Genomic DNA, 27,767 nt, shown 5'->3' on the forward strand with positions numbered 1-27,767 from the left:
CTCAACAGCTTCTCTGTTGTTATTACATTCTGATACTCCAATAACACATTAGAAACAGACACTATCGCTTCAAAGGATGTCATTTCGCTACACCCGCAATAACATCTGCTAAATATGTGTATGTGACCAATAAAATTTGATATGATTTGATTTTTATTTGATGGGCTCTGCTGAACTCAGCTGTGTGATAAATTATGCTTCGCACCCTCCTGAAAAGACCTTAGAGCCCATGACCTTACAAATTGTTACTTTCGTTTTCAATATGACATTTAATTGTTATTTCCTAACAACAACAAGGAACATTTTTATTTCAAATTATGTTTTGATAAAAGCCTAAAAATCATTCCGTTTTTTGTTTCATCTTGGGGGGCAAAATTACTCCAGCTGGTAATAATCATGTAAAATACGTTGGTAGTTTGAGGGTTAAAATAATTTGATAATGGCATAGAAAAGTTGGAAAGTTTGGAAAGTAGGCTTTGCGGCCCAATAACTGACCAAATGTGCAACAAAGGGTGTGGAGGGTCTTGAAATTGCTGTAGAAAAGGTATAGTAAGTTAGATTTGCTACATCTACATTGCAGTTGTTACATTTTGCTTCAGCAAGGACCGTGATAGCAAATAAATGATACATTCGGCCATCAGATTTGCCACCAACGCTCCCTATAGGACACATCACTGCACTCTATCTCTGTATACCTGTCACAAGACACACTGGTTGATGCTTATTTCTAAAACCCTCTTAGGCCTCACTCCCCCATATCTGAGATATCTGCTGTAGCCTTCATCCTCCACATACAACACCCGTTCTGCCAGTCACATTCTGTTAAAGGTCCCCAAAGCACACACATCCCTGGGTCGCTCTGCAACAAACAAGATGCAACAACAAACGAGCTGCAACAAACACTCAAACTGGGCAGTTTTATCTCAATCTCTTCATTCAAAGACTCAATCATGGTCAGTTGACAGTTGTGGCTACTTGGTGTGATGTATTGTTGTCTCTACCTTCTTGCCCTTTGTGCTGTTGTCTGTGCCCAATAATGTGTGTACTATGTTTTGTGCTGCTACCATGCTGGGTTGCTACCATGTTGTTGTACCATGCTGTGTTGTCATGTGTTTCTGCCTTGCTATGCTGTTGTCTTAGGTCTCTCTTTATGTAGTGTTGTCTCTTGTTGTGATGTGTGTTTTGTCCTATATTTATATTGTATTTGTTTTTTATTTTAAATCCCAGGCCCGTCCCCGCAGGAGGCTGTCATTGTAAATAAGAATGTGTTCTTAACTGACTTGCCTAGTTAAATAAAGGTTAAATAAAATAAAAAATACATTTTTGCCATGTATATCCCATTACTTCCGTTTTGGTCAGCGTGATTGTGGACCACGTGAATAACACGGAAGCAGATCGTGTCAACAAAGCAAATTGTGAGTCTGCAGCATAATTTTGCAATGGGTTTCATGTGTCATTCGTGGATTTAATGCGTTTTCGTGGCTGCCATACGAACGTTATTTTTGAAAACGTCATCCAAACGGTCTTTACTTGCTAAAAATATTCATGCCTAATGTTAGTGGCATTATAGAAGCGATAGCTAGCTTGCTAGCTTAATGGCTAATAGCTAACGGTAACGTTAGCTGTACATATCAGAAGATTAGACATTGCTTTTCCAAACTTTAGCTAGTTTTAGATTCGTGAATGTGGTGCTGACCTCACTATGTTACCAATGTAGATTTTCGTTGTAACTTGTTCCTGTCTAGCAACAGCTCATGATGTCGGAGTGGCACCTGTCATTGAAGCTGGTGGATCAGCCCAAATCCACCTTCCACTTCCCTGAGACAATGCCTGGAGACGTGTCTCCCGGCGGGTACCGAGTCTCTACTCTGAAACAGCTCGTTGCAGCACAGCTTCCTGATTCCCTACCGGACCCCGAACTCATAGGTTTGCATTGCATAAGTGAACAACTCACATGTCAACTAACTTAGCTAACTTCTGTACTGTATTTATGATTTGTGTCTAAAGTTTTTATTTATTTCATATGTCAGAGCTGGTACATTGTGGTCGCAAGTTGAAGGACGACCTGACTTTAGACTCCTGTGGGATCCAGCCTGGATCCACCCTGCACATCCTCAAAAGGACCTGGCCTGAACCAGAGATCAATCCAGGTGGGTTTTGGCAGACTCACTCTAACCCTCTTAGAAGCGCCATGTCACTAGACATTTCCATTTATAAGGTTACTTCTATAAAGAACCACAGTCATTTATTTCTCCTGTCTTTCTCTCTTTGTCTGTAGAGCCAGTGAACAGGACGACTGCAGCCAGGGAGTTCCGTGTGCTGCAGGCAGCCCTCCACTCCAACTCCACCTACAGAGACTCGGTAATAACATTGTTATGGTGTTGAGAATGAAAATGTAGACAAATGTCTTTATCAGAAATCCTATTATATCAGTTACAGTGGGGTCCAAAATGATTGACAACCTTGATAAAGATGAGCAATGGTAAATTTATAAAATACACTGAACAAAAATATAAACACAACATGTAAAGTGTTGGTCCCATGTTTCATGAGCTGAAATAAAAGATCCCAGAAATGTTCCATACGCACAAAAAGCTTATTCTTCAAATGTTGTGCACAAATTTGTTTACATCCCTGTTAGTGAGCATTTCTCATTTTCCAAGATAATCCATCCACCTGACAGGTGTGGCATGTCAAGAAGCTGATTAAACAGCATGATCATTACACAGGTGCACCTTGTGCTGGGGACAATAAATGGCCACTCTAAAATGTGCAGTTTTGTCACATAACACAATCTGACAGATGTCTCAAGTTTTGAGGGAGCATGCAATTGGCATACTGACTGCAGGAATGTCCACCAGAGCTGTTGCCAGATCATTTAATTTGGATTTCTCTACCATAAACCGCCTCCAATGTCGTTTTAGAGAATGTGGCAGTATGTCCAACTGGCCTCACAACCGCATACCAAGTGTATGGCGTTATGTGGGCGAGCAGTTTGCTGATGTCAACGTTGTGAACAGACTGCCCCATGGTGGCGTTGGGTTATGGTATGGGCAGGCATTCGCTACGGACAACAAATACAATTGCATTTTATCGATTGCAATTTGAATGCACAGAGATACCGTGACGAGATCCTGAGGCCCATTGTCGTGCCAATTATCCGCCGCCATCACCTCATGTTTCAGCATGATAATGCTTGGCCCCTTGTCGTAAGGATCTGTACACAATTCCTGAAAGTTGAAAATGTCCCAGTTCTTTCATGGTCTGCATACTCACCTTGCATACTCACCAGACATGTCACCCATTGAGCATGTTTGGGATACTCTCGATCGACGTGTAAGACAGTGTGTTCCAGTTCCCGCCAATATCCAGAAACTTCGCACAATCATTGAAGAGGAGTGGGACAACATTCCACAGGCCTGATCAACTCTGTGTGAAGGAGATGTGTTACGCTGCATGAGGCAAATTGTGGTCACACCAGATACTGACTGGTTTTCTGAGCCAAGCCCCTACCTTTTTTAAAGGTATCTGTGACCAACAGATGCATATCTATATTCCCAGTCATATGAAATCCATAGATTAGAGCCTAATGAGTTTATTTCAATTGACTGATGTCCTTATATGAACTCTAACTCAGTAAAATCTTTGAAATTGTTGAGTGTTGGGTTTATATTTTTGTTTAGTATAAATAATAAAAATACTGAGCTATATTTTATGCTCAAAAGAATGGGAAAGTTATATTATTTGATACTAATACAATTGGTCAGAGAAAGATAGTTTGTTGTAATTAGTAATACTCAAAAGGTAGTGTTCAAAATTATTGACACCCCTAAAAATTATTATAAATAAAGTAGTCAAAGGTGTAGTATTTTGTCCCATATTCCTAGCTCGCAATGACTACATCAAGCTTGTGACTGTACAAACATGTTGGATGCATTTGCAGATTGTTTTGGTTGTGTTTCAGATTATTTTGTGCCCAATTGCAATCATCAAATCAAATGTATTTATATATCCCTTCTTACACCAGCTGATATATCAAAGTGTTGTACAGAAACCCAGCCTAAAACCCCAAACAGCAAGCAATGCAGGTGTAGAAGCACGGTGGATAGGAAAAACTCCCTAGAAAGGCCAAAACCTAGGAAGAAACCTAGAGAGGAACCAGGCTATGAGGGGTAGCCAGTCCTCTTCTGGCTATGCCGGGTGGAGATTATAACAGAACATGGCCAAGATGTTCAAATGTTCATAAATGACCAGCATGGTCAAATAATAGTAATCACAGTGAACACGTCAGGGTTCCATAGCCGCAGGCAGGACAGTTGAAACTGGAGCAGCAGCACGGCCAGGTGGACTGGGGACAACAAGGAGACATCATGGCAGGTAGTCCTGAGGCATGGTCCTAGGGCTCAGGTCCTCCGGGAGAGAGAGAGAATTAGAGAGAGCATACTTAAATTCACACAGGACACCGGATAAGATAGGAGAAATACTCCAGATATAACAGACTGACCCTAGCCCCCGACACAAACTACTGCAGCATAAATACTGGAGGCTGAGAGAGGAGGGGTCAGGAGACACTGTGGCCCCATCCGATGATACCCCCGGACAGGGCCAAACAGGCAGGATATAACCCCAGCCACTTTGCCAAAGCACCGCCCCCACACCAATAGAGCGATATCTTCAACCACCAACTTACTACCCTGAGACAAGGCTGAGTATAGCCCACAAAGATCTCCGCCATGGCACAACCCAAGGGGGGCGCCAACCCAGACAGGAAGACCACGTCAGTGACTCAACCCACTCAAGTGACGCACCCTTCCTAGGGACGGCATGGAAGAGCACCAGTAAGCCAGTGACTCAGCCCCTGTAATGGGGTTAGAGAATCCCAGTGGAGAGAGGGGAACCGGCCAGGCAGAGACAGCAAGGGCGGTTCGTTGCTCCAGTGCCTTTTCGTTCACCTTCACACTCCTGGGCCTGACTACACTCAATCATAGGACCTACTGAAGAGATGAGTCTTCAATAACGACTTAAAGGTTGAGACCGAGTCTGCGTCTCTCACATGGGTAGGCAGACCATTCCATAAAAATTGAGCTCTATAGGAGAAAGCCCTGCCTCCAGCTGTTTGCTTAGAAATTCTAGGGACAATTAGGAGGCCTGCGTCTTGTGACCGTAGCGTACATATAGGTATGTACGGCAGGACCAAATCGGAAAGATAGTTAGGAGCAAGCCCATGTAATGCTTTGTAGGTTAGCAGTAAAACCTTGAAATCAGCCCTTGCCTTAACACTAAGCCAGTGTAGGGAGGCTAGCACTGGAGTAATATGATCCATTTTTTTGGTTCTAGTCAGGATTCTAGCAGCTGTATTTAGCACTAACTGAAGTTTATTTTGTGCTTTAGCCGGAAAGTAGAGCATTGCAGTAGTCTAACTTAGAAGTAACAAAAGCATGGATTAATTTTTCTGCATCATTTTTGGACAGAAAATGTCAGATTTTTGCAATGTTACGTAAATGGAAAAAAGCTGTCCTTGAAACAGTCTTAATATGTTTGTCAAAAGAGAGATCAGAGTCCAGAGTAACGACGAGGTCCTTTACAGTTTTATTTGAGACGACTGTACAACCATCAGGACTAATTTTCAGATTCAACAGACGATCTCTTTGTTTCTTGGGACCTAGAACTAGCATCTCTATTTTGTCCGAGTTTAAAAGTAAAACATTTGCAGCCATCCACTTCCTTGTGTCTGAAACACAGGCTTCCAGCGAGGGCAATTTTGGGGCTTCACCATGTTTCATTGAAATGTACAGCTGTGTGTCATCCGCATAGCAGTGAAAGTTAACATGTTTTCGAATGACATCCCCAAGAGGTAAAATATATAGTGAAAACAATAGTGAATGGTAAATGATGTATTGTGTCATTATGGAGTCACTTTTTTTTAATTGTAAATAAGAATATAATATGTTTCTAAACACTTCTACATTAATGTGGATTATACCATGATTACAGATAATCCTGAATGAATTGTGAATAATTATGAGTGAGAAAGTTACATAGGGTCAAAGATCCTACTTCCAAAACATGCTAACCTCTCACCATTACCAATAACAGGGGAGGTGAGCATGTCTTGGGGGTAAGATCTTTGACCCTATGTAAATGTCACTCATCATTATTCATGATTGTTACTTGTTAAATAAGAATATTTATCAAGGCAATTGTATTAGTATAAAACAATATTGTTTCACCATTTTTATTTAGCATACAATATAGCTCAGTATTTGAATGATTTACTTTATACGGTCATTATTGCTCTTCTTTATCAAGGGTGTCAATAATTTCCGACCCCACTGTATATAACTTAATTTGCTTCCCCAGGTGTTTAAGATGCTGACTAATAAGGAGTCTCTAGATCAGATCATTGTGGCCACGCCAGGGCTGAGATCTGACCCGGTAGCACTAGGCAAGTACTGGTTAGCCCTGCCTGTTATGACATGACATCATCCTAACCATGTCACCAAGAAGGTTATGTCTTACAATGCTATTCTTCTGAATCTTGCAGGAGTGCTCCAAGACAAAGATCTATTTGTGCAATTCACAGACCCTAACATGCTGGATGTGTAAGTGTTTTTGTTCCATATACTGTAGAATGACTTTGTCATACCGTGTTGTGAATGAGTAACTATACTGTGGATTTGTGACATTAGGGATAATACAAAAGTATTAAATGTTTTGCCTTGCAGGTTGATCAGTTCTCACCCAGCCTTGGTCAATGCCATCATCCTGGTCCTCCACTCAGTGGCTGGCAGCATGCCTGCTCAGTCCAGCGCCGGCTCTTCCCGCAACGTTTCCTCCAGCTCCTACAGTGACATGCCAGGTGAGTATCACACTGGTGGACACTACAGGGTCGTGTTCAATAGGGCAGACCGTAGAAAAATGGTTTGCAACGGAAAACAAAAATCTCTGTTCTTATTGGACAAGGTTCAGGTAGCACCTATCTGTTTCATTCTTTTTCAAAATGTTTAGTCCCTACTGAACACGACCCAGTAATGGCCACATCGGTCTGTCACGCACCGTCACAAAGACTGGAACATGTATGACATTTGCTTTGTCTTGTCTGCAGGAGGGTTTATGTTTGAGGGCATGTCTGATGACGATGAAGATTTCCAATCGGTGAGTCAATCTAGCTGGATTGAGATTTAAAATGTAAATATAGATGGAGTATAGCTAACACCGTTGCTATGTGTGTAACTAGGGAAATCCGGCAGGCCCATCCAACCGAACCGGGGGCCCAGCAGGAATGCGGCCTGTGTCCCTTGGCCATAGTGGAGCTACAGGCCCTCGACCCATAACACAGAGTGAGCTGGCCACTGCCCTGGCCCTGGCCAGTACTCCTGAGAGCAGTGCTGTTACTCCCACTGCGGGGGCTCAGGTAAAGAATGGCCCATAATCCTCCCACAACACACACAAACACACTCCTCTACCAGTGACACAGAGCAGACACTTTCCCTTCTAGCTGCGTGCCCTTTGTTCTGTGTTGCAGCAGGACCCCTCATCTGGAGTGCCTCCCACGCCAGCAGGGACTCCTGTCAGCAATGACCTTTTCAGCCAGGCACTGCAGCAGGCTCTGCAGGCCTCCAGCATGTCCAGCATGTCCTCTCTGCAGGTCAGTCTCTTCTCCTTTCCCCCTCTCCTCTACTCTCTCATTCTCTCCTTTCCCTCTCCTCTCACTGTGAGGAGCCGCGAGGACAGACCAGATCCACAGGTCTCGACCTTTAAAGGACAACACTGTGAATAGAAGCTGTGCTCTTAATCATAATGCCTGGAGCAATGGTACTCGCTGCGTTTCTATTTGGTCTCTCTCTAGCTGGAGTAATGACGGCCTAAACTTCAATGTCTCTGACTGTGTGTTTTGATCTGTTTGCCAGTAGTTTTAAGGCTAGCTTTGTTCTACTGTCTTATAGGGGCGTTGGCAGTCCCAGCTGCAGCAGCTGAGAGACATGGGGATCCAGGATGAGGAGCTGATGTTACGGGCGCTGCAGGCTACAGACGGGGACATCCAGTCAGCTCTGGAGCTCATCTTCGCTGGAGGGCCAGGACTCTGAGCCAAGCCAGGGCCCTGTGAGAGGAGAGTGCAGGGGGAAACGTCTCTACACAGACGCAAGCTGATGGCTCTGGTCATTCTGCCATTAGGCTGTGATATGGACACTTATATGGACACTGCTTCAGACATGAAGACCTCATTACTACTCCTCTACGCTTTCATACACAGCCTAAATGGAACAACCTTTAAATGGCTGGCAAAACATTTCTTCTTTTTGTTTTTGACTTGTAATAAAGATAAACATGTACCTTATCTACCCCCTGAATCTGACTGACTCATTTAAAGGAGGGTTGGTGTTAGCCCCTGAAGGCTTTAATCTCATCGCTGTGTGAATATGTACATAATCAAAGAGGGCTGTGTTCTACCAGAAATCTTCATTTTTGTTTCAGACACTAACATTGACTCAGATCTGCTATAAAATATGCATTGGAAGAAAGCAGTGTTGAGACTTCACCTTGAGTCTAATTGTAATTCATACAGTTGTACACTAGGTGGCAATGTATAACCACTTACCATAGTTCCTTTGCAATTCCATTCAATAGAGAAATAAGGAGTAGAAATTTGACAAATATGGCTAGCTAATGTTTGAACTGATTCTGAAGCTGTTTCAGTTAGGCTGCCAGATCAATAAACACATAATACATCATGTAAATACTAGTATTAGACTTTTGTGGTTTGATAAAAATCTAAGCTCATCCAACATGTATGAGATGTATTACATTTTTACTCAACAGCTGACATTATGCCGACGTTGTACTGTAGAAGGATGTTATTGTGTCTGAGCTGAACACGGTCGCAACGAGCAAATGGGCTTGCTCTTTATTCAAATGGTTTTGCTCTTTAAACAACCAAACCCATTTTGTGAACTGCTTTGTCTCATTGTCTCCCATTGGGGTGCTGTGGAAGAAGAGGACAAATTGTGTGCCCCCCTCACCCTACCGTTCTCAATCTTCAGTAATTGCCCTGCTTAGTTTTAGAACTGCGTCTTGTTGAATGCGGCTGCTCAGTCAGTGAATGGCCCTTTCATGAGCGCAGCACCCAAACAGTGCTTTGTGTCTTTCCGTCCCCATTACCATTTTACATGCCATGCCCACCTGCGGGCAATTTCCCTCTGAATATCTCCTACAGAGTTTCAAAAGTGAGGTCTCCCCCTGGACTCTTCAGAACTACTTCAAATAATGTTGAGTCTTCAATTGGTTAATACAACATTTGATTGCCTTTCAAGCTAATTTAAGTAAATAATGATGCACCATAGGAATTGACTTACTGTAGGCTAATTAGACAATATATTGGTGTTCTTTGTTTGACAGATCACGTTAAAAGCGTTACAGTAATGGTAGAGGTATTGTGATGATTAAACAGAAACCGTTTATTCTGCTGGTCGTTGCCATGTCAGACCTATCCTCTTAACTGCAGCATCACATCCTCAAACCTCCAACAATATACTGTCACAACATCCAGGGAAGTTGCCATGGAGACACATTTATCTGATTCAGATGGGGATATGTAATCACATTCCACATCTTCACATATTGCTGTCATTGCACTACATTTAGGTTACACACATTCTTTCTCTTTTTTATTCTCCACTCGGAGGACAATGTAAAGACGATGAAACGCCTTCCTCATCTGTCCCCTGTGCTGCTTGACATCAAAATGGAGGTGGAAGAAGGTGCTGTCCAGACAGATCTGTTCAGTTTGTACCTGTGGCTGTATAGTGACCTCTCTCCCACTTCTGTCCATGCAGACAGGCTTGTGTGGGACGAGGGTGCAAATAGGATGTTATTTGTGGATGAAGGCAATGTCTTGGCTGGGTAGGAAACTGCACTTAATCGGTGGAGTCACTAATGTTTGACTAAAACAGTAGAGGGACAGAAAAAATGCAGGGAAATAGGGGAGGACAGTCCTTCCTCCCATCCTTTCTCTCCCCATTACCCCTGTCCCCCAGAGTCTTAGGTCATTATAGCTCCTCTTTCATGTATTTTGCTGCTCTGTGAATGCCTGACTATATGCAGACTGCAAACACAGCGACTCAACCCAGGTTCATTGCTGGTTCACATGACCCTAAGAAGAAAATTACCTTTCATGAGTACAGCAGCTCCAGCACCACCCTGCTCCAGCTCTCTTTCATCTAAACCACTGTTACGACAACGTAGTTGGTTGGAAGAAGCTGTAATTCAAAAAGGAGGACAATAAATTACATAGAAACACCCAGCCACCAGTGTCTGAGTAGAGTGGCTTTGCTCTGCAGCAGACAGAACTATCCACATTGACCAACACAACATTGACCTGTAGATTCAGGGGATGGATTAGGACAGGCCTACTTCATTATACTGTATGACTACACAGTGGATAACTCTGCAGCCATAATAGACCATTTTAAGCAGAGTAAAAGTTAAATTAATCTAACTGCCAGAGACTGCAGAATAATAACAGGTTTCACTTCGGGTCACCTCCTCACACGTGTCAGAAGGGAATTGGAGGAGAGTTGCTTTATTGTCTCCCCATTTTCTTTTTGTCTTTTTAAATGATGCAGTTCATGTGTTATTAGCATCAAGTCTGTTTACCTGAGATTGCTTTCTGTCAGGCCTGACTGGGCTGAATATCAAATTAGTTGGTGATGGACAAGGGCCATTTTTTCTATCCATCTGTGGAATGGATGCATTCATTGCTGCTTTCAAGCCATGTCTTTCAGGCCTGTGGGTGCTCTTTTGTCCACCAAAGGACGCTTTGATGCATTTCCTCTCAGGTGTTTTAACCCTTGGTGGCTGTCTAATCCCTGGGAGAGGGTGATATCGCAGCAGTGGGAGAAAGGTTAGAAATGATACATCTCTCCAAGACAGCTGGAAGGACCGCCATGAAGCTGCTGTATGGTAGAGAACAATAAGAGTGTCTGAATGAGATGTAGACGTGAATCTAAACAAAACAGCAATACCCTAAATCACCTTGGATGGATTCTCAGGAGAGTATATGAACACACTTCTGTTCAAGTATCAACTAACTAGTTCATCGCAGTTATGTCAACTTTGCGTGGAAAATATTTCTCCACACTTTCACGAAAGAGGTGGATCACACATTCCCTGCCTTCTCCTTATTGCTTTTGGTTGTCCGTGGTAACATCCATCTGTCTGTCCTCTGTCTCTTCATACAAGCTGTATGTAATAGAAAACACTGCAGACTTTATAGGCCAGCTTGGCTCCATTGTGAGGCTCTGAAAGGATGTTTACACATTGATCTAGCCCCAACTACTAACAGGAGGCAACAGGAGGAGAGCTGGGGAGAGGAGCAGAAACACTGAGCATTCAAACAGACATACATGGGCCTGTGTTCTCCAACAGTAGAGCATCAAAGCCACGTGGTCCAAATCCCCAGTCTGTCTGGTCTGCTTGTTAAAGCCACGCTGTGCGTTTGTGTTTAAATGAAGGATTCTCTAGCACCATCACCATCAAAGCCCAGGGTGTGTTTTCTGTAATCTGAACCGCTGTTCTCTGTCTCTCAGAGCTCTCCTGTAGTTGTTTATTAATTCATGAATTAAGTATGCTCTCGAAGAAAGACGCTAGAGACCGACTCAGACCGTGTTTGGCATATACAGCAATTAATACATTTCCTCTGTACAGATCTTGGGTTGGTTAATTAAATCAAATAAAATTACATTTTATCAGTCACATGCGCCGAATACAACAGTGTAGACCTTACAGTGAAATCCTTACTTACGAACCCCTAACCAACAATGCAGTTAAAAAAAATATGGATTAGAATAATAAATAAAAGTAACAAATAATTAAAGCGAAGCAGTAAAATAACAATAGTGGCACTATATACAGGGGGGTACCGTTACAGAGTCAATGTGCGGGGGCACCGGTTAGTTGAGGTAATATGTACACTACCATTCAAAAGTTTGGGGTCACTTAGAAAAGCCATATCTCAGACTGGCCAATAAAAAGAAAAGATTAAGATGGGCAAAAGAACACAGACACTGGACAGAGATATGGCTTTTTCTTTGCAACTCTGCCTAGAAGGCCAGCACCCCAGAGTCGCCTCTTCACTGTTGACGTTGAGATTGATGTTTTGCGGGTACTATTTAATGAAGCTGCCAGTTGAGGACTTGTGAGGCGTCTGTTTCTCAAACTAGACACTCTAATGCACTTGTCCTCTTGCTCAGTTGTGCACCGGGGCCTCCCACTCCTCTTTCTATTCTGGTTAGAGCCAGTTTGCACTGTTCTGTGAAGGGAATAGTACACAGCGTTGTACGAGATCTTCAGTTTCTTGGCAATTTCTCACATGGAATAGCCTTAATTTCTGAGTACAAGAATAGACTGACGAGTTTCAGAAGAAAGTTCTTTGTTTCTGGTCATTTTGAGCCTGTAATCGAACCTACAAATGCTGATTCTCCAGATACTCAACTAGTCTAAAGAAGGCCAGTTTTATTGTTTCTTTAATCAGCTCAACAGTTTTCAGCTGTGCTAACATAATTGCAAAAGGGTTTTCTAATGATCAATTAGCCTTTTAAAATGATAAACTTGGATTAGCTAACACAACGTGCCATTGGAACACAGAAGTGATGGGTGCTGATAATGGGCCTCTGCACGCCTACGTAGATATTCCATTAAAAATCAGCCGTTTCCAGCTGCAATAGTAAATTACAACATTAACAATGCCAACACTGTATTTCTGATCAATTTGATGTTATTTTAATGGACAAAAAATGTACATTTCTAAGTGACCCCAATCTTTTGAACGGTAGTGTACATGTAGGTAGAGTTATTAAAGTGTCTATGCATAGATGATAACAGAGAGTAGCAGCTGTGTAAAAGAGGGGGAGGGGGGGCAATGAAAATAGTCTGGGTAGCCATTTGATTAGAAGATATCACTATAATATCATGGCCGGCCGGTGTGCAGTGAGAACTGGGTTGGGATTGTGTGTGGAGCAGATGGCCATTCATTACTAGGTTGACGGCAGTGACTTTATCCTCTTTTACTATTCTTGCAATACCCCGTCCTTGACTCAACCAACAGAGAGTAGCTCTATGGCACTTACCATTGTATAGACCTTTACCGTGGTAGCTGGTAATCACAACGGTATTGAGTTATTTACCAAATACCTTTTGGATGCAATTTTTTTTGTAACATGTTTGTTGCAGCATCAAGAAAGAGCCAAAAGAGAGGGTTTGGACTCATAAACTCGACTTTATTTAGGTTGAAACTTGATGCCTCTATGTCCCCATACAATACATTCAGTATATACATTTGGCGATGAGGGACTGTACAGATATGTTATAGTAGTGAATACATACACGGGAAGAAAATGTACACAAAAGCATTAAAACCACTTGACCTCAGAGTGGCTAGAGAGACACCGACTAAGACAATGGCTGATGGCAACACACACACGCACACTTCTTTGAGGGTGAGAAGGACTATTTCAGGTTCCCAGAGAGACATGTGAAGAGTGAGTCTGCTGATTGAGACAAAGCCCCTTCTCTGCCTTCCAGAATCACCTCTCCTCCTCCCTCCTAGTCAGGCGAGGGGACTTCCTCCGTGCAGTGTGGACAACGTACGTGGGACCTTGCCTACAGTAACATGCATCTGTCAGCAGCACTGAATAAAGATTCTCCTCTTCTTTATGTTTCATCTCTACCACACAGGAACATTCTTAAGACATATAGTGCATCCGGAAAGTATTTAGACCCCTTGACTTTTTCCAAATGTTGTTACATTATAGCCTTATTCTAAACTGGATTAAATCGTTTTTTCCTCATCAAATCTACACACAATACCCCATAACGACAAAGCAAAAACAAGTTTACACATTTTTGCAAATTAAAAAAAACATAGAAATATTACATTTACATAAGTATTCTGACACGTCACTCAGAACTTTGTTGAAGCACCTTGGCAGAGAATACAGTCTTGAGTCTTCTTGGGTATGACGCTACAAGCTTGGTACACCTGTATTTGGGGAGTTTCTCACATTTTTCTGTGAAGATCCTCTCAAGCTCTGTCAGGTTGGATGGGGAGCGTCGCTGCACAGCTATTTTCAGGTCTCACCAGAGATGTTTGATCGGATTCAAGTCCGGGCTCCGGCTGGGCCACTCAAGGACATTCAGAGACTTGTCCCGAAGCCACTCCTGCATTGTCTTGGCTGTGTGAGTCTTGGCCAAAGAGTTCAATCTTGGGTTTATCAGAGCAGAGAATCTTGTTTCTTACGGTCTGAGAGTCTTTAGGTGCCTTTTGGCAAACTCCAAACAAGCTGTCATGTGCCTTTTACTGAGGAGTGGCTTCAATCTGGGCACTCTACCACAAAGGCCTGATTGGTGTACTGCATAGATGGTTGTCCTTCTGTAAGGTTCTCCCATCTCCACAGATGAACTCTGGAGCTCTTTCAGAGTCACCTCCCTGACCAAGGCTCTTCTCCCCCAATTGCTCAGTTTGGCTGGGCGACTAGCTCTAGGAAGAGTCTTGGTGGGTCCAAACTTGTTCCATTTAAGAATGATGGAGGCCACTGTGTTCTTGGGGACCTTAAATGCTGCAGAAATGTTTTTTTACCCTTCCCCAGATCTGTGCCGACACAATCCTGTCTCATAGCTCTACGGACAATTCCTTCAACCTCATGGCTTGGTTTTTGCTCTGACATGCACTGTCAACTATGGGACCTTATGTGCCTTGCCAAATCATGTCTAAACAATTTAATTTACCACAGGTGGACTCCAATCAAGTTGTAGAAACATCAAGGACGATCAATGGAAGCAGGATGCACCTGAGATCAATTTCGAGTCTCATAGCAAAGGGTCTGAAAACGTATGTACATAAGGTATGTTTTAATTTTTTATAAATGTGCAAAAATGAAGAAAAACTGTTTTTGCTTTGTCTATGGGGTATTGTGTGTAGATTGTGATTACTATAAAATTATTTAATCCATTTTAGAATAATGCTGTAACATAACATTTTTAACAAAGGAAGGGGTCTGAATACATATATATATATATATATATACACACACACACACACACACACACACACACACACACACACACTCACTCGTGGGCAAATGTTTTGAGAATGACACAAATATTAATTTCGACTAAGTTTGCTTCTTCAGTGTCTTTAGATATCTTTGTTAGATGTTACTATGGAATACTGAAGTATAATTACAAGCATTTCATAAGTGTCAAAGGCTTTTATTGACACTTACATGAAGTTGATGCAAAGAGACAATATTTGCAGTGTTGACCCTTCTTTTTCAAGACCTCTGCAATCCGCCCTGGCATGCTGTCAATTAACTTCTGGGCCACGTTCTTGCATAATCAATGCCCATTCTTGCCCATTCTTGCATAATCAATGCTTGGAGTTTGTCAGAATTTGTGGGTTTTTGTTTGTCCACCCGCGTCTTGAGGATTGACCACAAGTTCTCAATGGGATTAAGGTCTGGGGAGTTTCCTGGCCATGGACCCAAAATATCGGTGTGGTTCCCCGAGCCACTTCATTATCACTTTTGCCTTATGGCAAGGTGCTCCATCATGCTGGAAAAGGCATTGTTCGTCACCAAACTGTTCCTGGATGGTTGGGAGAAGTTGCTCTCGGAGGATGTGTTGGTACCATTCTTTATTCAGGCTGGGTTTTAGGCTGGGTTTCTGTATAGCACTTTGAGATATCAGCTGATGTAAGAAGGGCTATATAAATACATTTGATTTGAATTTGATTTGATATTCATGGCTGTGTTCATAGGCAAAATTGTGAGTGAGCCTACTCCCTTGGCTGAGAAGCAACCCCACACATGAATGGTCTCAGGATGCTTTACTGTTGGCATGACACGGACAAGCTTTTTTCCGGATGCCCCAAACAATCGGGCAAGGGGATTCAGAGAAAATGACTTTACCCCAGTCCTCAGCAGTCCAATCCCTGTACCTTTTGCAGAATATCAGTCTGTCCCTGATGTTTTTCCTGGAGAGAAGTGGATTCTTTGCTGCTCTTCTTGACACCAGGCCATCCTCCAAAAGTCTTCGCCTCACTGTGTGTGCAAATGCACTCACACCTGCCTGCTGACATTCCTGAGCAAGCTCTGTACTGGTGGTGCCCGATCCCGCAGCTGAATCAACTTTAGGAGACAGTCCTGGCGCTTGCTGGACTTTCTTGGGCGCCCTGAAGCCTAATGCAGAGGAAATGTTTTGGGGGGATTCAGTTCATTTGCATGGCAAAGAGGGACTTTGCAATTAATCTGATCACTCTTCATAACATTCTGGAGTATATGCAAATTGCCATCATACAAACTGAGGCAGCAGACTTTGTGAAAATTAATATTTGTGTCATTCTCAAAACTTTTGGCCATGACTATATATATATATATATATATAGATATATATATATATATATATATATATATATATATACACACATACATACATACATACATACACACACACACACACACACACACACACACACAGACGCATATATATACAGTACCAGTCAAAAGTTTGGACACACCTACTCATTCAAGGGTTTTTCTTTATTTGTACTATTTTCTACATTGTAGAATAATAGTGAAGACATCAAAACTATGAAATAACACATATGGAATCATTTAGTAACCAAGAAAAGTGTTAAACAAATCTAAATATATTTTATATTTGAGATTCTTCAAATAGCCACCATTTTCTTTAATGACAGCTTTGCACATGCGTGGCATTCTCTCAACCAGCTTCATGAAGTAGTCACCTGGAATGCATTTCAATTAATAGGTGTGCCTTGTTAAAAGTTAATTTGTGGAATTTCTTTCCTTCTTTTTGCATTTGAGCCAATCACTTGTGTTGTGACAACCGGTAGAAATCTGTCCTTTGGTCTGATGAGTCCAAATGTGAGATTTTTGGTTCCAACCGCTGTGTCTTTGAGAGACCCAGAGTAGGTGAACGGATGATCTCTGCATGTGTGGATCCCACCGTGAAGCATGGAGGAGGATGTGTGATGGTGTGGGGTGCTTTGCTGGTGACCCTGTCTGTGACTTATTTAGAATTCAAGGCACACTTAACCAGCATGGCTACCACAACATTCTGCAGCGATACGCCATCTGGTTTGCACTTAGTGGGACAATAATTTGTTATTCAACAGGACAATGACCTAAAACACACCTCCAGGCTGTGTAAGGGCTATTTGACCAAGAAGGAGAGTGATGGAGTGCTGAATCACCCGACCTCAACCCAATTGAGATGGTTTGGGATGAGTTGGACCACAGAGTGAAGGAAAAGCATCCAACAAGTGCTCAGCATATGTGGGAACTCCTTCAAGACTGTTGAAAAAGCATTCCTCATGAAGCTGGTTGAGAGAATGCCAAGAGTGTGCAAAGCTGTCATCAAGGCAAAGGATGGCTACTTTGAAGAATCTCAAATATCTTTTGATTTGTTTAACACTTTTTTGGTTACTACATGATTCCATATGTGTTATTTCATAGTTGATGTCTTCACTATTATTCTACAATGTAGAAAATAGTAAAAATAAAGAAAAACCCTTGAATGAGTAGGTGTGTCCAAACTTTTGACTGGTACTGATATATATATTTATTTAATTCATAAAATGTGAGCGCAATTTCCCTCCATTACATACAATGGCCCTCTCCGTCAACATCAGTTACCTCATGAAGGTGTGGGATAGTCTAATCATGACATTGACAGACAAACTCCTAAACCTGCCATGAAGAGTCATATACTGTATGCCAGTGGTTCCCAATCATGGGTACTAGAACCCCTGGAGGGTACTTGGTCTATCCACAGGGGGTACCTTGAGAAGACTCATGAGACCATAGGCCTACTGGAAAAATGCACATGAGGGGGTACTCCGGGCAGAGTAAAATTCAGTTGGTGGTACAGTAACCAAAAAAAGTTTGGAAACCATTGCTGCTGTATGCAACCCTACTTTACTTGTTCCCTTATCTTACCAACAGAATCAATTCACCTCCACGAAACACTCATAATTCTCTGGAAATGCCAATTGGAGGACAGCCTTAGATTTCCACATCTGCAATGATGCCACCTACTGGCTATGGGATTGCATAGCATGCTTCAGCACTCTCCTCATTAACATTTCGATTTTAAAGGACACGTCAGTCCCTCTGGTTCAGGGGAGAAGTCAAACTCAAAGAACAAAGAGAGGCTTCAAGCAATGTCTCTAACCTCAAGGTCTGTACCAGAATAAGATAGGGTTGTGTGGGTAGAAATGATAGAACACAGAGACAATGGAGGAAATCAAGAGTAAAATGAATAAGAAACCAATTTTGAGGTGTGTATTAAATAATTCCAACAAATAGATGGCTTATGACAGACTGGAGGTCTGAGTTCATCCAGGAAAATGGAGTCCTCCGATTGGTCCATGGGGCTTTTACAGACAGTCTTTATGTGAGGCTTGACAATCCCATTGGTCACGAGACACCATTACTCATCAGTGTCTCAGAGTCAGAGTCAGGCCACAGAGGCAGTTGGACACATGAAGCAGAACTGACTAAAACACATAGCGAAGCACCACAGTATATGAGGCCAGGCCCGGGGTATTCAAGCTCTGCGCAAACACGATCACATGGCAGAGAATAGTGAGGGCCGGATGCCACGAGGCAGGCCTTCACAGAGAGGAGTAACACATCTGTAATAAGAAGAATTACCCCAGAATAAATTACAGTCACAGAACAATCGTTGAAAGAAGCAGAACTCTAGAAATCAGCAGATCTAATCCGACTGATTCAACCCATGCATTATAAGGCATTAACCAAACATTTGTTACTGACATCACACAATTTCATAGTGACTATACATACAAATGCTGATCTGTAAAATGTAGTTTTAAAAAAAGAACCCAAAAACATTATCTGATTGACTGGTTTATGCAAAAACGTATTCTTAAACCATAGATGCAATTTGTTGGGAATCGGAGTCGCATGGTGGGGGTTGGATCAATATCTGCAATCCCATTGTACCTATTGATCTGCAGATTCACAAATGAATTTGATTTTCTGAGGTAGACAATGCAGGCATATTCCATTCTACCCATGCAAAGATATTCTACGATGGGGGATTGGGAAGGTAATTTAGCCCATTTTGATACTAGGCGCCCATCTCTGGCTCATTTAGCCAATGGTGCTACTGCTGTGTAACATAGTGATCCATCTATCAGTCTGCTGACTGTCAAACCAGAGCTGTACTTACACTGTCCTACCAATGGGACACCCGTGGTGAAGGATATCAGAAATTACAGTCCCAGGAATAGACAGAGACGTCAGTCTGTAGACCGTACAGCACTTAAACACTAAACTGCACTGACGGGGAAAGTATTCACACAGGGCAGGTTTATTGAGTTTGCCGGCCACTGTAGAGTGCCCATATATAACCCAACTCCAATACATTAATGTGCCTTGCCTGCTTCCTTTATGAAGGACATTACAATCTTTAGCTTCCCCTGACTAAATAAACACTTTCAGCATAACATGGAGCCAAATCCAATATGAACAGGTCTTGTGTGGAGGAGATTGGTACAGAGTGGTACTGTTGAGGAAGCAGCTGTGGGATCAGTGAAACAATGCTTGTCAGCAGATAATGTGTCAGTCAATAATGCAATGATAATGTTGTCGCAAATACAAACAAAAAGTTAATAGCTGGTCTGGGATCAGGTGGGTGATGACAGGTGAGCTGTGTTATCATCATCATCATCCCTGCCTCCTCCGCCAACTTGAACTCTGTCCTTCAGACCAATCAGACAGAAGGAGATAGGCAGAGCGACAGGGTTTCCCATGGGAGGTGGCAGGAGAGGGCATCTGACCCCTGACCCCTGTGTGACCTTTGGGGAAGGACGTGTCACTATAGTGTCCTGATGGCCACGGGGTAGAGCAGGGACATGTGCTCGGCCCCCTTGATGGGCAGCTTGCGGCTGGAGTAGAAGTGGATGATCTCGGGGACACTGTCGAAGGGACAGCTGTTCTGACCCAGGATGTACTTGTTCTCCTTCGTCCTCGACAGCTTCATGTGCATGAAGCCCTGGCTGCTCCTAGAAGAGAGAGAAAACAGTATTTCAGCTCTAAAAACGATGAATGCTTTATCTCCCAGCGGTACAGTGTGACAGATCATTCCCAGCCGATGCAGTACAGTAGGGCTGGTTTAGAACCCAGGTCACATACTGCGTGCTCCTATGTACAATAAGTAGAGAGTGCTACTAGTCTAATGAGCAGCCAGGAAGAATCACTTAGGCTACACCAGTTAATAAATGCAGAGCAAATGAAAAGCTCCCTGGGATGTGCTCCCTTCAGTATTTCTAGGGCTGAGCCAGAGCCTTGGATCTGTGTGCTTTACAGCTCTTAAGTAATCTCCTGCTCTGGAGCCTTGTCTTAATGAGAAATGTGGCTGTATAAAACCCATTATGCTGCACTAGACAGAAGCTGCAGGGAGGAGGGCAGTGACACAGGCCTTTGATCACATAGAAGGAGAAGGAGAGGAGGAGTGGAGAAGAGGAAGAGAGAGGGATGAGAGAGAGGTAGATGGTGAAGTAGAGGGGGAGAAGAGGAAGATGGTGAGGTAGAGAAGAGGAAGATGGTGAGGTAGAGGGGGAGAAGAGGAAGATGGTGAGGTAGAGGGGGAGAAGAGGAAGACGGTGAGGTAGAAAGGGAGAAGACGAAGACGGTGAGGTAGAGGGGGAGAAGAGGAAGACGGTGAGGTAGAAAGGGAGAAGACGAAGACAGTGAGGTAGAGGGGGAGAGGGGCTAGCGGAAAAGTATATATACAATATTTAGCAGAGCAGGTGTCACCTCTCCTGTCAACAGAAATAAAACAGTGGAATAACAGCCAGACAGTGATGGACTGCAATGACTTCCTGTTCCCATAAGAGGGGAGTGGCATTCAAAGATGGAAATATGTTTTCTTATCCATTCTGCGTGTGTGTGCGTGTCCATTATCAGCAGAAAGCACAAATTGCTGGGCATCTTAAATGAGATGTCCATACTTCCCTTATCTTAAAAATGCATTCAAAAAGCCTGAAGCCATATTATCTCACTAAGACACCAGCAGAAACAAAGCCATGGAGAGAACAACATTAGGATCAAGGGGAAATTTAACAGGTTCAATTAAGGGACAATAACCATTAAAAATGACATTTCTCAAAAACATCAGAGGAAAATCCTTACTTTAAGTCAAATCTTTCATCAGTTCATGAACCAAGAGACAAACACTTTGTGTGACACGGTGAAACTAGTAAGGACCAATGCAGATGGAGAGTCAACAATAATTCTCTCATATCTTCTCTTCAACACATTAATGCTGTAGGACTGGCAAGTCACAGCCTTGACATGTATAGTTTCTGCACTAAAAGTATGGTTAGAGAGGGGGAGATAGAAGGAGAGAGGAGACGGAGAGGGGGAGACAGAGACCGTAAAAGAAACGAGGGAGATTGAGAGCATCTAGCGTGAGGAGAGGTGGATGATCGTTTTATAAGAGAGCTGAGGGAGACTGCAGGGTTTCTCTGCTGCTATAAAAGTGAAGTAAATACAGCCAGCTTCAGCCTCCTCCATCACTGAGCCTGATCAGCCAGCCAGCTCCTCCAGTTGAATACGTCTCTGTCATTACTAGGCTGTTCATCAAATCAAAGTTTATTGGTTGGAGTAGATGAGGACAGATATCTCTAGTCACACAGCCTGTTCACTGCCTACATTCCAAATTACACCCTGTTCCCCATTTAGGGCTTAGGCCAAAAGTAGTGCACTATATAGGGAATTAGGGTGCCAATTTGGGATGCAGTCACTGTGTAGCTGCTTCTTAAGCTGGGCCAGGAGAGGAGAGTCCACTCTGAAGGCAAAGTGTGTTTGATTCATCAACAGCTTGAGGAGCTAGGCCTTGGGTTACACGAGCACACCACTTAAAAAGCTAAACACATCAATAGGAACATTTTAAAAATCCCCCTAAGATTTCCTTCCCCATCAGCGTTTAGCTACGCTTATCGCGTTTCAGCTCCATGGAGACTCAGAGACAACGGCGCAACAGACCACTACTCACTGCTGTCTGATAACAGAAATGTAGGGCTATTTCTGACAAGACTGGGCCTTTTGTGTTTGTTATCTTATCCTATTTAGTTGTGCGCTTTTATTGTCTAATCGGGATTCATTTCCCTCTGGATGACTGGTGTCCTGTTCACCGGGGTCTATGACTTTCACTTGAACCCTCTCATCCTCACAGTAGAGAAATAGGCTGACAGCCATCATCGTTTATCTCTACCTCCCATATATTAGACTGCACCCTGAATGATGCTTCAATGTAATGAAGCCAAACTCACCCAACAGAAGATAATGATCCAGAAAGAAAGCCATGACCTTATGAAGCATTGTGGGACAGGAAATGTCTTGAATAGCTATTCTTCCGGTTTAATACGTACTGTGGCAGCCACAAACAGAGCGTGTCTGACTGGAAGGATTACGAACATGATCAGGACATGACCACACCTGTTCCTCGTGGTTTAGAGTGACTTTAAAAACAGGAATGTGGTTGGTGCTGCTCATTATAGGTCAACTATATTGTACAAAACACAAAGCTGTGTTGTTGTTGTGTTTCATTTGGGAACCATTCCAGTTGTGGTAATATCCAAGAACAAAACATGCATTAATAAAACGCATTGAACTGTGCACTGGACTGCACGCACACTGAACAGCACACTCCACAACAAACTGGGAGAGCCCGGTGTCTCTCACAAGAAAGACCAGGAGAGGACACTTTTCTGAGACACTTTTGCCTCTCCTGACACGAATTCAACTGCCAACGTGGAGAGCTTTTGTTGTTCTTTCTACAACTCCAAGGCTTTCTAGTTTCCCATGTGTTATAGCATCAACACATTTTGTTGCATAAATCTTTGTTTTCCTCTTTCATCAACGGTTTATTTTCTACCTCAGCCAGCCCGTAAACCCGGCTGTGTAAAACACCTCCCTGGGGGAGGAGGGAGAGCTACGCCTCTCAGAGACCAGTGAAAGGCTAAATGTGTTTTATGCACCTAAAAGACCACTCATCATCAGAGAGAGGAGGAGGAAGAGAGAGAGACAGAGACAAGGTACCCTCTCTCCCTGTCAAACGGCTCTCGAGACTCATGGTTAGTGAAAGTCTGGGCCTTCATCAATGATGCAAAGCACAAACGTGTCGCCGAATTGGCCCCATGAATATTTCAGCGGCTCCAGACATGGAGTATCTAAACACAGGGTCTCCAGCCTCTGCCACAGAGGTTTCAGCATCTGCCAACATGGAGTATCTGGCCTACACATTGGGTTTACAGCCTCTGACACAAAGGTTTCTAGGAAGCAGGAGAAGGAGAAGGCTCCAACATGAGCAGACTGAGCTCTGTCACCCCCTCCCCACTGCCGGCTCCATGCATCAACCCGCTGATTGTTTACTGGGTTGATCTGAATGACCCTACAACCTCCTCTGCTTCCTACCAGTACTGCACAACAAACACAGTCACGCTGGCATGACACAGGCACATGATCCACCACACACACCAGAGCGGTTTAGAAATATCTGCCTTCCTGCCTTTGCCCTGTGTGGATGACATCTCCACTGATCTGTGCAGGAGGTCCAACAAAGAGAGTGTTGTAAACAGCCTTTTACACAACTATGATTTATGGTTCACAAGCACACAGACACGTAACAATTCATTCCATCACTCCTTTCTGGATTAGTGCCATTATTCTGGGATGGACATTGGTGGTCCTAGACACACTCAGAAGTCTACGCGTTTGAACTTTGAACTCAGATTCAATATGACTTTCTACTACAGTGACTGGCCATGGAGGCAGCCGTACTGACAGGGTCAGAGGTTCAGTGCTGCTGGCTGAAAGGTCACAGTGTGTGGGCTCTGACTGAGAAGGACAGCTCCTACTGGAGATCAACAACACTCCTCAGACACAGCATGGGACGTGTCCTAGTGGCCTCCCGAGTGGCGTGGCGGTCTAAGGCACTGCATCTCAGTGCAAGAGGCATCACTACAGTCCCTGGTTCGAATCTAGGCTGTATCACATCCGGCCATGATTGGGAGTCTCATAGGGCGGCGCACAATTGGCCCAGCATCATCCGGGTCTGGCCGGGGTAGGCCGTCATTGTAAATAAGAATTTGTTCTTAACTGACTTGCCTAGTTAAATAAAGTCACCCCAAACAACCCCAGCCCTGTCTATCCAATAAGGCCTACAGACAGTCCAGCCAATGGCCCAGCACTGTCTGTCCAATCAAGCCCACCAGTCTAATTCCCCGTGTGTGTCCCCTGGCAGGCTAGAGCAGAGTCCCAGAACTCTGGTAATGAAATGAGCAGTAAGTCAGTGTGAGGAGCAGTGGAACAGCTCTGGACAGCATCATCTCCTCCTGCCAGCAGATATGAGCCTAAAGCACACTGGTCCTCGGGACCAGTGTAACAGTATAGCTTCTGTCCCTCTCCTCGCCCCTACCTGAGCTCGAACCAGGGACCCTCTGCACACATCGACAACAGCCACCCTCGAAGCATCGTTACCCATCGCTCCACAAAAGCCACGGCCCTTGCAGAGCAAGGGGAACAACTACTTCAGGTCTCAGAGCGAGTGACGTCACCCGATTGAAACGCTATTAGCGTGCACCACCGCTAACTAACTAGCCATTTCACATCGGTTACACCAGCAACGGTTTTTCCTCCTGCTGCAACGCATCTAATCTATCGCTGACTTTATCGACAGATATGTGCTTTACTGTGAATAACAAGAGCACAAATGCCAGTTTATATCTGAAGAAAGGTGACAATAATACTGTAGAACTGTCTTCCATGGCCATAACAAGCAGTTATCCTCTCTGCAGCTCATATCAGAGGCACTTTCACTGCCCCTGTGGTGAAATGTTTTTCTCAGCCAGGTATTGCTGTGTGCTGGTGAAATGGCAGCCCGCTGACACTCATCAGTTGGCTGGCTCCCTGCGGTAGTGTGAGCCCTCAGAGCCTCTGAGTCGATGGGATGTGACTGCCCTGTGGAGGTGAATGCCAGCTGTGCAGCGAGACCCTTTAAGCTACCCTCCAGCCAAATGTCAGACCAGACTAAACAAATCAGGGCTTGTCCCCTGGACCCTCCGCTAGCCTGGAGACAGGTCACAGTCAGGGGGCAGAGGTCGGCTATGGGGGCATTATGAATTCAGTTCTGGGCAAGTCAGCAGGGCCAGAGATGTTCCCTGGTGGAGGTGAGAGGGGAGGAAGGGGAGGGCATCATGTAGGAAGGTCAGGGTTCTTAAAGGTGATGTGCATAACCATACTGAAGAGACAGTCAGCAGGTAGGTAGGAGGTGAGGAAGACTCCTGGAGGCAGAATAATGGTGCTGTACTGTGTGTTGACCTGGTACTCTATAGAACTCTACTCTATGATAACCCGTGAACACCCTCAGTGAAGTGTGTGTGTGTGTGTGTGTGTGTGTGTGTGTGTGTGTGTGTGTGTGTGTGTGTGTGTGTGCGCGTCATACTGTATATAGTGGGGTATTTATTATGGGGTATTATGTGGATTAAATTAAAATGGATTAAATCGAAATAATACATGTTGAATTCAGGCTGTAACAACAAAATAAGTCAAAAGAGGTATGAATACTTTCTGAAGGCACAGTAGGTGCTGGGTGGTGGTGAGAGGGTGGTGCGTCATCAACTGTACACTGATTACTTGTGTGTAGTGGACAGTATGTATGGGAAGGGTCTTACTTGAGTGAGAGGGAGAAGTCGTTCTTGCTGGTCTCACTGTTCCTCACCAGGTAGCTGGCCTCTTTACACAGCCTCAGCAGAGACTCCGCATCCGTCCTGCTGATCGCTCCATGGTACCAGCTACAGGGTGGAGAGAAGAGGGAGGATAAAACAGAGTTTCAAGTGGAGAAAGTGTCTTATCTAACATCAAAAGACAAATATCTCCACACAGCTCTACCTCAGAAGCACCAACACAAAAGTACCAAATCCCTAGAGAGAATCACAGGAATAGAATTACTACTCATTATAATTCTGTGGATAGAAAGACGGTAGGGGAGGATGACTTACAATTGGCTCTCCAGGGACATGGAGGGGTCAATGCGTTCCCCCAGAGCAGCACTGCAGTGGTCCAGAGAGCTCATCTTGGTGTTGACCAGACAGCAACTGGAGTGGATGCGAGGCGGACGCCCTCCTTTTCCCTCCTTGGTGGGCGACATTCTGGACTTCTCCACCCCTTCAAACTGGACTGTAAATGAAGGAGAGACCCGCAGACAGATATGAGTATCACAATATAACAGCATCTCAATAGAGGTCTTCCTGGAGACATTTCAAATATTAGCCTTGGAACATTGGACACCCCCCCTCCGTTTTTGTGAAAAGCTAAGGGACGGGCCTCAAGAAATGTAACCACTCAAATTCATAGAGCTATGGATGCAAGGACAGACCATCTATGACGTCATAATTACAGTTTTAACCATGTTTTGAGGCTATTCAGTGTTTGTTTACATTGTAAACAGAGTAAAAACAAGCTGATATTTTGGAGCCTGATGGTGTATGACAGTTGAACTAAGCTCATGACATATTTACAAGTTATATTGTTCAAGAATCAATGGGTATATATCATTACATTATAAGTCTAAAATGGATGTAGCAACTAAGGATTCTAGCTTCAACAATCTGACCGTTGAAATCCATCTTGTGTTTCCTGTACTCATCAATTATAAGCAATTGAATTAAAGTGGCGTTGAGTTCAGAGAAGCATGTGTTCAAAACATCAGGAATATCTGTGAAACTCTGAGCTGCTGTGACTTAATTTTCATGATTCCTCCTGGTCTTTCCCGGCTTGTATGCGCTGTGCTGCAGTGAGACGTGTTAATGAGAGGAGACAGCCATGCCTCAGTGTTTAAACACACACCCCACCACTCTGTACAACACATCCCCCTCAAGGAACTTCACAGATGAAGGCAGAGCGAGACAGAAATCAATCCAGCCACACTGTGTACACAATGCCAGACGGGAGGGAAAACACAACATGCACAAACTAGTCCAGGTTAATCATTGAGCAAGGCCTTGAAAAGTGCCAAGGTCACTAACTAGAGAATAGACAGGCTCCCTTGGAAGTTGGCACTTCTCAGGGCTTTGCCGCTCGGCCTGATGGGGGATCGGAGGTGATCCATCCAAATCGTGACATGACCCTGACAAAGTTAGAGGTCAGAGATTTGCTTTTAGACCAATCAGAAACAAGCTACTCAATCTCCCTATTTACACAGTCTGATGTGAGATCAGAGGGTGGGAGGGGACCAGGAGTAGAAGTTGAAACCTCAGAACTTCCTGGTAGTGGTCAGCGGTCAGAGACACTGACACAGGAGAGGGGGCTGTTTTACTCCACACCTCATTTCTGTAGTTGATGTCACACCATCCTTTGGAAAGAGCCTCATTTCCAGTTGCCTTGGCTTGCTACCCCCAGTAGTAAACTGAGGTCACCCTTCAACATCAAACACATTACCAGTCTGTCACTGCCAAAATGCTGAAGACCGCTTTAGGGCTTCAAGAGGAGTGGAGCAACATCAAACGTTGAGACTCTGATGGAAGCAGTTCATTTAGCATACTCTTAGTTGTGATTGCATGCCCCCCGCCACCACTCATCTCAAGGGCTAATCTCACTCCAGGCCTGGGTTTAACTTCACTGAGTGGATCGGATCGGGACAGACAGACAGACAGAGACAGG

The 27,767-nt window shown here is 43.9% G+C and overlaps 2 protein-coding genes across 7 annotated transcripts in view; one reads left to right on the top strand and one right to left on the bottom strand.

Annotated features, from left to right (window-relative positions):
• The first annotated feature begins 1,348 nt into the window (after window positions 1-1,348).
• LOC106587231 (ubiquitin-like protein 7) lies at window positions 1,349-8,342 on the top strand. Of its 3 annotated transcripts, none has more exons than XM_014175424.2 (11): window positions 1,349-1,415; window positions 1,746-1,926; window positions 2,031-2,150; window positions 2,279-2,361; window positions 6,361-6,445; window positions 6,545-6,602; window positions 6,726-6,859; window positions 7,106-7,155; window positions 7,238-7,414; window positions 7,526-7,648; window positions 7,947-8,342. In XM_014175424.2, exons 2-11 carry the CDS (start codon window positions 1,755-1,757, stop codon window positions 8,085-8,087), a joined length of 1,143 nt encoding a protein of 380 aa, XP_014030899.1. In that variant the 5' UTR covers window positions 1,349-1,415; window positions 1,746-1,754; the 3' UTR covers window positions 8,088-8,342. The 3 variants fall into 3 exon arrangements, with proteins under 3 accessions (XP_014030899.1, XP_014030897.1, XP_014030898.1); XM_014175422.3 differs by having other exon boundaries at window positions 1,409-1,522; XM_014175423.3 differs by having other exon boundaries at window positions 1,409-1,522; window positions 7,529-7,648.
• Window positions 8,343-18,345: 10,003 nt separating this feature from the next.
• The window catches only part of LOC106587230 (SH2 domain-containing adapter protein F), a 112,402-nt gene continuing 102,980 nt past the window's right edge, over window positions 18,346-27,767 (bottom strand). For all 4 annotated transcript variants that reach the window (XM_082969463.1, XM_082969462.1, XM_014175420.3 and 1 more), the window contains 3 exons: window positions 26,108-26,285; window positions 25,781-25,900; window positions 18,346-20,107 (listed from right to left, as the gene is read on the bottom strand). In XM_082969463.1, the coding sequence (XP_082825589.1) occupies window positions 19,921-20,107; window positions 25,781-25,900; window positions 26,108-26,285 (485 nt within the window). In that variant the 3' untranslated portion in view covers window positions 18,346-19,920. The remainder of the gene's footprint in view (window positions 20,108-25,780; window positions 25,901-26,107; window positions 26,286-27,767) is intronic.

This window comes from Salmo salar, chromosome 26 (assembly GCF_965601325.2).
Source record: "Salmo salar chromosome 26, fSalSal1, whole genome shotgun sequence".
Classification (NCBI taxonomy): domain Eukaryota; kingdom Metazoa; phylum Chordata; class Actinopteri; order Salmoniformes; family Salmonidae; genus Salmo; species Salmo salar.